This window comes from Phasianus colchicus, chromosome Z (genome assembly GCF_987193195.1).
Source record: "Phasianus colchicus chromosome Z, bPhaCol1.hap1.1, whole genome shotgun sequence".
NCBI classification, from domain to species: Eukaryota; Metazoa; Chordata; class Aves; order Galliformes; family Phasianidae; genus Phasianus; species Phasianus colchicus.
This window is the reverse complement of record NC_143476.1, coordinates 52,792,685-52,802,333: the sequence shown is the minus strand read 5'-3', so window position 1 is coordinate 52,802,333 and position 9,649 is coordinate 52,792,685. Positions and strand designations below refer to the sequence as shown.

The 9,649-nt window shown below is 37.4% G+C and overlaps 1 protein-coding gene across 4 annotated transcripts in view; it reads right to left on the bottom strand.

Moving 5' to 3' along the window:
- Positions 1-322: 322 nt before the first annotated feature.
- The window catches only part of TLE1 (TLE family member 1, transcriptional corepressor), a 72,218-nt gene continuing 62,891 nt past the window's right edge, over positions 323-9,649 (bottom strand). For all 4 annotated transcript variants that reach the window (XM_090130864.1, XM_090130865.1, XM_031602395.2 and 1 more), the window contains exons 15-20: positions 6,446-6,695; positions 4,497-4,744; positions 2,149-2,296; positions 1,624-1,774; positions 1,112-1,188; positions 323-953 (exon numbers count right to left, since the gene is read on the bottom strand). In XM_090130864.1, coding sequence (XP_089986990.1) covers positions 846-953; positions 1,112-1,188; positions 1,624-1,774; positions 2,149-2,296; positions 4,497-4,744; positions 6,446-6,695 — 982 coding nt within the window. In that variant the 3' untranslated portion in view covers positions 323-845. The remainder of the gene's footprint in view (positions 954-1,111; positions 1,189-1,623; positions 1,775-2,148; positions 2,297-4,496; positions 4,745-6,445; positions 6,696-9,649) is intronic.

Here is a 9,649-nt window from a genome sequence, read left to right as displayed (position 1 = left end):
TTAAAATAAACTGCACAACTTTATGAAATGTTCAATTTTTATATTTACACTATAATTAGTACAAAATTGCCTTTTAGTTTTCCTGCAGCACAAGACAGTATCTACTGGATTTGATACCCTAATATGTCAAAACAATTACTTTGAAGTATGATAAAGGAATCTAGGAAGAGTTATAAAGAATAAGACACAGTTTTCAAACTATACATAGTGTTTGCTTTTGCTTCTAAAAAGGTACTTATATCCCCAAAAGGTTTTTTAAATAAGCGGGGGTGAGGAGTGGGAGGGAAGAAGAGTGGGAAGAGGAAGGGGAGAAGAAGAGTGGTTGTTCATACTAAAGCCTTTACTGTAATAAACTAAATATATTTACAATTTATACAAATGTTTGACCTTCAACAAAAATACAAAAACATATCACAAGATGCAAAACCAGGAAACAAGTTCATCTGAGACACCACTGCTCTACACAGGACAGGATGCAAATTGAATTGCAAGGAACAGAAAGGTTATCCCCATATTCAGGCAATGAGAACAATTTGCATGAGGTCATAAAGAAAGAGAAAAAATAAAAAGGCTTCAACATTCTTTAGCAGACTCGGCTTTTAAAACTATGTCAAAAACCTAGGCTACATCTGTCCATCTTGCTTCTGTGTTCTGTTTGGTCCACACAGCCAATACTTAAGTTGCTGGATGTTGCCTTCTATTTTGAAAAAACGAAGTAGTTTCATCGCAAGGTCTGGAACCTCAATACTTTAATTCCTTTTTAAAAGGCAAAACCTTTCTAATTCTACAATTAAGAACAATTTTGGCCCAGTTCAACTTCTAAAAGTTATATCCCCATGATATTTTCAGTAGATAACTTCATAGACTGTAGCTTTTTTGTCTCCAGAGCCAGTGACTATGTATTTATCATCCACAGAGATGTCACAGCTAAGCACTGATGAAGATTCTTTGGACTAGAAGAAAAATAGAAATATATTACTTGATTAAAAAAAGTCTACTACCTTCATCTCAGCATCCCATTTTGAGTGGATCACATAGGTAAAGAGATTTGCGTCCACTCGTGGGACTTGCAGAGTACTAGAGATTTCTTTAAAAGCAATATCATCCTCACCTGGAATATACTGGCTCCATAAGGAGTTCTCCATGCATTAAGAAGGTTATCCTTCCCAGTACTCACAAACCATTTACCTAGAATATGAAAGAGAGGAACTGTGAAAACACATGAAGCAGACATCTGACTGATTTGGGGTCAGATTGAAATCTGATGGCTAATCGCAGCTACACAAAGCTCTTACCACCAATCAATACAGTGTTGTTGCTTACAGTCAACACGGACGTCTCATGCTTTTGTAGCATATTACATACAAGAAATCCCCATATGAAATAGAAACAGTCTTTTACACACAGCTCAGCCTTTACAGCAGACTTTGAATAAATTAATAAAAACGTCAGTTCTTTGTAGGCAAGTATATTTATATTCATAAAGCAGAGCTATTTACATAAATTAAGAAACAGAGACACTAAATAAATTTTAATTATCAGAAGTTATGATTGTGCAATAACTTATGTAGAAAGTATGAATTAGGAGTCCAGACTTCCAGTTCTGTCTTCATGGAAACTTACCACAGTAAGCAAATTTGAGTGACAATACACAACTCTCATGAAGGTGCAGCTGATATTTGTCTGGTTTATTTACATGTAGCACTTCCACGTTGCTGCTCTCCATTCCCACAGCTAGCCATTCACCAGTAGGGCAGTAACCAAGGGAAAATATCTGAAAATCAAACAACATTTACAATTTTTATTTTTTCCCCTAGTGGCCAAATGAATGAGGAGAGGAAGAAGGAAGGGCGAAATATAACTGACAAAGTTCAATAGTGAGACTGCTTGTCAAAATTCTAGTGACCAAGTAACCCCTGTTCTTGCCTATTAAATTAGGAAAAATAGGGACAGAAAGTAGAGTCAGCCTATTGTTTTGTCCCAAAGTAATTAAACATACAAAAGCTCCAAAGTATCATGTTGTAAATAGTCAAAGCAAAGAAAACAAACTATCTAAAATTCGTCAGCTGCACTGGAGTAGTTTCTCAGCCTTCTTCCTAAATGATCACCTGTTCCACTCCCCAGTGAATTGTAGGAAAATCCAGTTACCTGTGATGTGAAGTCATGCTGTTGTAGCTGTCTCCCTTCTCTCAAATCCCAGGATCTGACAGTGTTATCCAAACCTCCTGTCCAGAGTTTGGTACCATCATTAGAAATGTCAATACAGCTGGCCCCATCTGTGTGGCCCTGGAATTGCCTGATAAAACAAACCAGATTGAATAATGATTTCCTGCCAGAGCTCAAGGTAAACACTGTTGTGGTGTTAGTTTTGGACTCTGCATGTGTGTCATCTGTCTCTGCTGATGGGCAAATATCAGCCCCTCCCTCTGACTTGGCATGAAATACAACAAAAATATTTTCCAGGTGCTACAGAAGTTGACTGCATCACAGATAGATGGACAAATCTTTTCTATCGTGTTTTGAGAAGTATTTGTTTTGTTTTGTTTTGTTTTTTGAGTGCAGTAATAACTAGAGTTAAAAAACAATTAAAGACAGCATAGATTAAAAAAAAATGCTGAGGGAATAAAACTCCTCCAGTTTCAGAAAACAAGTACTGTTGTTTTCCCTGTTTGTAAGTCAACTTGATAAATAGTGAAGGGATCCAGAGAAGGACCCAAATTGTCATGCACATGCATTGCTGAATCAGCAAAGTTGTATTCTCTGGCAGGAGAACAGGAGATCACAAAACAACTAGACAATGCATTTTGTTTCAAAAGCTTCTCATTAGGAGATTCCAGCTTTCAGCAACCAAAAGGTCATAACAAGTTTTCCTTAATCCTTTGGCAGAAGCCATCCATGTTTTTCACTGGCAATTAAATTTAGGAAAATTCTATGCCTCAATGTCAAAGGTGGAGGGAAGGGAGAAAAAGGCAACTAGCCTGGGAATGAACAGTGTGATTCACCACGAGTTGCCATAGGAAGGTCACATGGCACATTGTGTTTCACAGCTTCCACGTTATCAGTCAGTGATCAGCAAGTGAGTGGTGGGAGAAAAAGTAACTAGTACAGTTCATGCCCCCAGTACAAGAAAGACAGGGAACTGTTGGAGAGGGAGATTTAGGTTGGATATCAGGGGGAAATTCTTTACAGAGAGAATGGTGAGGTACTGGAACAGGCTGCCCAGAGAGGCTGTGGATGCCCCGTCCTTGGAGGTGTTCAAGGCCAGATTGGATGGGGCCCTGGACAGCCTGGTCTAGCATTAAATGGGAAGTTGGTGGCCCTGCATGTGGCAGGGGGGTTGGAGATTCATGATCCTTGAGGTCCCTTCTAACCCTGGCAATTCTGTGATTCTGTGATTCAAGTCAGTGACAGTTGGAGAAAGAGCCCTTTACAGGGCCTAAACACTTACAAGGCAAATTGAAGACTTTACATAACTAAGGTTGTTTTCTTTATCATAGAAATTTAGCAGAAAGTCAAATTTTCACATAAATTAATATGGAACTCTGCATAACTCTGCATATGGAACTCAACATAAATTTAGGCTTACTATTGATATACAGTAAATTCATTAAGTCACAACAGACAAAGCAGCTTCTTTGGTGTATCATTCAAATCCTCTAAAAGATCATGGTCTTTTCCAGTCTAGGCTCTCCATTCTTGTAATACTGTAAGCCATCACAACCTTGGCAAGACTGAACCAAAGTTCACCTTCTAGTAAAATCACACAACCAGTTGCTAAGTTATTTCACACATATGCTTTTTTTTTTTTTTTTTTTTTTTTTTTTCTGTCATAGAACTGATGCTAAATTTTGACCTGCCAGACACTATAATCAAAGTTTAAAGGAAGTATTTCAGAAGTAGCATACACAGCAATATATTTATTATAGCCTCTACAAACCATTCTGATAGCTTTAGAGATCAAATTCATCTTCCAAAACTCAAATATTTTTCTTTATGAAGACATCAAACATCAGTCCTTCATACTATCCTGAAGAACTGAAGTGACCCAGGTTTTCAATTACTTTTGGAAGGTTAGTTTTATTACCTGTCATCACTAATTACAAACTGAAGTTTTTCCTTATTACTTAGTAAGGCCTAAGATAAATGAAAACAAGAAACCTCAGAGTTCTCTACTATAGAACATAGTTCAGTCTATGTTAATCACAATTAGCTTGTTAAAACCTGCAGACAAATCCAAGTACATGAAGCCAACAAGAACTTTCACACTGACTTCAAGAGGTTATAGAACAACCTGAAAGGCCCTCAAAGAACATCTCCTATGACAGGATACTAGAATTAGTTTCTAGCCCAACTTGAGCACCAACCTAATTCTTTGGATAAGAAAGACTATTTTACTTTGCTATTCTGAACCATTATTCAGGGAGATAAATATTTATTTAGCTGCTCAAAGATTAAGTTTAATTAATTAAAGTTTACAGAAAACAAGTAATACTCACCTGACCAATGTCTGATTGTGCAGATCCCACACTGCAATGTTCCCATCACTGCAGCAGGAAAAGCACACCTTGGAGTCAGGGCTGATAGCTAAAGCATAGCAGGCAGGAGCTGAGGATGTAAGCTCTGCTTTTATACGAGGAGTTGGTGCTGCCAGGTCCCATATGGATAATGTGCTGGCTTCCCCGCCAACTATTAGGGTGCATCCATCAGGCAGTAATTTACAAGAGCGGATGTAGTTATCTCTGTTCTGTACAACACAAATCACCTCCATTACATTAATACATGCCTGCCAATAATGACCACTAATGAGATTCTGACTGCATCCAAGTTTTAAACAGTAAGCAATTTTTTCCAGTGCCAAAGTGCAGAAGAGAAATCAGCATACCCTAAAAGGTTTCAAATGTCCACTTCTCATTACTAACTTTCTCAAACCTGATGAATTGCAAGTCTTCCATCTCATTACACTAAGACAGTGCCAAAGTAAGCTTGCATTTGAGAAAGTGCACTGCATCAATTATGATCACCAGCATCACTGGAATATTTGCAAAAAACAAAGTGACTTCTCATATGATATCTAAGCAACTACTTATGAAAATACATTTAAAGTCTCATATCTTTCAGATCTTAGGGTTTTCTTTTAAATGATATCTTACATTCATCATTTTAAAGTGAAAATGTTGAGTTATTCCCCTACTAGTCCTGTATTTATGCTGGTTCTCTCACTCAGCATCACTCCTGTCATACTCATATTGGTTTCACATTTTTGATACTATTGCTGACAGAGATGCTATAAAAGATTTAGAGATGGAAAAGATTTCAACCTTTACATATTACAAAGCTGACGTCTTAAGCATATTGGCTGTCCAACATAGTAAGAGTTCTCTAGGAAATGCAGGGATAGGATCAATAACTCAAAATAAAAAAATCCACAACACTAAGTAGAAATCAAAGGCACTTCTACTACTATGTTTTTTTTTGTGGTTGTTTTTGTTTGTTTGTTTGTTTTTGATTTTCAGTGGTGGTGGTTTTGTTTGTGTTTTTGCTTATTTGTTTGTTTTATAATCACAGAGAGGGAGCAGCAAGCAGTGCACTGGGAATGTCAGCTTAGCTATTGGCAGCCATACAGATCTGTAACTAAAATGAAGGCAGCTAGGACTGAGCATCCAAAGACAAACCTGTCACAAGACAGAATACATATTTAACCAGACATATACTACTACTGGGCAACTGACATGGGCATAACATTAAATGAGAGGTAAAAGCTTGAAAAAAAATAAGCACATTTATTATGATCAACATCTAAGAATTACTTTCATCCATAATATATATTATTGTGTTTTATGACATTACACCTTCTCAGTTAACATTACACTGATTTGTCTCTTTCCAAATGTCTACGCTGCTTTAGTGTAAGAAGCATTTTTATTTAACAGTTTTTTTGATTTAGCTTTTCAACTAACTGCAAACAAATCAGTTTGCATCTGACGGATATGATTAGAAACCAGCAAAAATGCAGCAATATGAAGTGACCTTGCTACCTTGTCACACTACTCCTTTATACGGCTACTACCCTCTTACAAAAAAAGACATGATTTCTGGAATGAGTGAAACACCATGGAATGTCTCTGTCTCAGCTGGGATTCCTTTTAAACCCATGTTGCAAAAAACAACAGCGTGACTTGGATGGGGAAAGAATCTGGTATACTCTCAGAAATCTTATCTATTATTTGACCCTTAGTAATGACATTTATCACTAAACAAACCAGTCCACTTCTCTGAAACACCACCTGTTCAGTGTTTTAAAAAAAGTCAGTTAAATACATACAGCAGGAAACAGAACTGCCTGCTATTTCCTCATAATATGAACACAATCCAGACAAGGACAGCTATTTCCTTATTGAGTCTCCAAGGAGAAGTTACCCTTCTACATTAGTTCCTGTTCACTTACCAGGCAGTCGAGCTGAGAGACAGGGCTCTTGTTCCCAGGCTGGCTGATATCCCAGACTTTGACGCACCCCTTGCCACCCGTGTACACATGTCTCGTGGGGTTGCTGATGGTAACTGCACACACAACTTCCCCATGGTTCAGAGTGTTGATCTGACGGGCATGGCGAGGGATTCCTGGACCGATGAGGGCATCGGGAGGGAAAGGAACAGGCTGCATCTGGCCATCTGCAGTAACATGAAAGGAGTAGGCTCTTTTTCGGGGAAGGAAAGAAAGGAGAAGAAAAAATATATCAGCAAAGACATGGTGCAAAAATTACAGAAAAAAAGATAGTACTTTATGTTTTCTTTCTTTCATTTTCATGAGAAAAAGACCTGAAAAGCTACAGGGTCTAATAACATGAGGTACATGAAACCTCAGAGAAAGATCAGGATTCACAACAACCATTTTCAGCTTTCATGTTTCAACTAAACTATTTGTGCAGTGGGAAAGCATTAAAATCTCCTACTCACTCTACGAATCAAGGTCACAGCCATCACTCTGCCACTGGGGCCATTAAAAGACCTTTCAGCTGCTGCTTTCTAGTCAGTGGTTCTGAGTCTCGCATAAGTCCTGCAGCAGCATTTCCTGATCATCTTTCACATGTGTTCCATGAGGCTAGCACCTGTTACCATGAACTCCTAAGTTAAACTTAACCTATTTCAGCACATCATCTTCAACATCAGCACTGGCTGTAAGTGTGCTAGCACTGTGCTAGTAAGTCTTTCTTTCCAGAGAGAACTAGTTTTGTACACAAAATGGAAACATGCAGAGTGCATATTCTTACATCAGAAAGCTGACACCATCTTCTCGTAATTGTATTATCTTGAATAAGTATTTTGGAACAGTTGAAAGGCTCTGTTTCCCAGGTAGTTTTAGCACTTCTGCAATGTCTGTATCTACACACTGCATGATCTCAAGCATATGAAAACTCAAGGTTGAGGAATTGAGTCCCAGCAATGATAAACCATTACTCATTAGGGAAAGTACACAGAATTATTTGTTTTTATTCAGTTCAACACGAATACCAGAGCACAGAAAGGAACAAAAAGGTTTCAGATTCAGGGTGGTATTTTTTCTTTGTTTTTAAAAATAATGAAAATACTACTGAAAAAGCTAAAAATATTATAGTGGTGAGATACTGCTGTTACAGTCACCGCTTTCTTATTCAAGAGAGCAAAGTAGTGAAAAACAAGTAATGTTTTTAATAATAAGATACCTTCTCCCAATTATACTGTTATTTTTTTCTAATTTATTTTTGTTCTCAGTGCATTCTTTTTGAAATATACCTTCTTCCTCATAAATCTTTGGTTACTATAGTTCAAGTTAAAGCATTGCATTGATCTTCAACAGACCAAAGAGTAGGTAATTCAATTTAATTTTTTGTTCTAAGTGAGTAGTTTTCAAGTTTTTTATTGCACGTTTCCAAGTATTGCACAGTTGGAAAGAAAGGAACAAGTAAGATTTCTGGATCTGAAATAGATATCACAATGTACTTGGGCTTGTTTCCTACAGCAACTGAGAATGCCTAGGAGCTGAGAAGAAGATATTCAGAGTCAGAAGAAAATATAGAAAGCTCTATTTTTATTTCATACAGAAGATAACAGTAGTGTCATACAAAGCAGTACCAGTCTTCACTAGAGGGGAAGGGCAAAAGGTAATTGACTGTAACTGCTATAAACCAAAGAAGAAGTCAAGTCCATACACATGCAATTCCCGTACCTTATTCATGTTTTGTGGTTGGACAAGCCAACTGAAGATGTGCTCAGAGAACACACAAATAGAGAATGAAGAACCAAAAGGTGACAAATAAAACTGATGAAAAATGCCATATAAGGAAGTCTACTCCCTTATTTGTATACAAGTTGCAAGGTGTATCAGATGCATCTTCTCCCATGGAATCCTTGCACTGGAATGGGCTGCCCAGGAAAGTGGTGGAGTCACCGACCCTGGAGGTGTTCAAGGAATGTTTGGATTTTGTGTTGAGGGACATGGTTTAGTGAGAACTACTGGTGATAGGTGGGTGGTTGGACTGGATGATCTTGTAGGTTTTTTCCAACCTTGGTGTTTCTTTGATTCTGTGATTCTTTCCCTTTTTTCCCCCTTTTTTTTTTCTTTTTTCTTTTTGTATAAAGAATTACATAAACGATAAAGGCTGACAGAGGTATTTGTACCATTTCTGTGAAGAGAAGTTAAGACTGAACTATCCCAGAGAAGCTATTCACCAAATAGGTGAGACAAAGGAAGAAGAAGAGTAGCAACAGAAGTTCTCAGGGCTGAAGCTGCTCAGGTTCAGGTACAGAACCAAGGACTCACAGCATTTGTGAGGCTTAAAAACTAGGCCCATCCTGGGCTACAGATCAATTTGTTTTATGTTAACAGTAGGAGTACACAGAACTGCAAAACTCTGAAGTTTCAGCCTGCCCTTGTTTTTATCATGAACGTAAGAAAAACAATTAAACAAGTATTGAGTAATTCTTCCCATTACATTCAAGATGAATAATCCACTTGTACTTTTTTTTTTTTTAACCATCCTACGGATTATTACAACCTAAATGTTCTGTTCAATTCAAAGTACTTAAATAATTGGTGTTTTGAAATGACTCTGAGCATATATACAGCTTTCACATTTCTTGTTGAAATGGGGTGGGAAAAAGACAATAGGAACATTTTTTAAGTGTTCCATGCACACTGTAGCATTAAGATGGCTCTTCTGCTCTGAAATGCCAGAAATTTATCTCAGTGTATTTTTAATTAAGTATAATCTTACCAGTATATTCACATTTGAAGTCTGATTACATCATGTTAGAAGCTTCATTTTGATCATCATGGTCATGCATTTGCTTCTAAGACTCATCAGCCCTCAAAATGGCAGTCATCAAAAAGACCAGTGATAGTTTCTTAGAAGTCAAAGCAGCTTTTGTTACAGTGCAAGTTATCAGCAATCCACTGCTTAAGAAAAATGGCTACACATTGCCAAATCCCTATTCCTCTGCCAATACAAATACACAAAAAAGTAAATGCTCTTGTTTCCTCAAAGGTATGTGATATGTCAGGCTAACATTAACAGTGTCTAGTAACATCTACTACATACTATGGTATAGCAATTTTCATTTCAAATGCCTTTCTCTTCTATCCCCTTCCCAACTGAGACCAAAGGAAACTTGT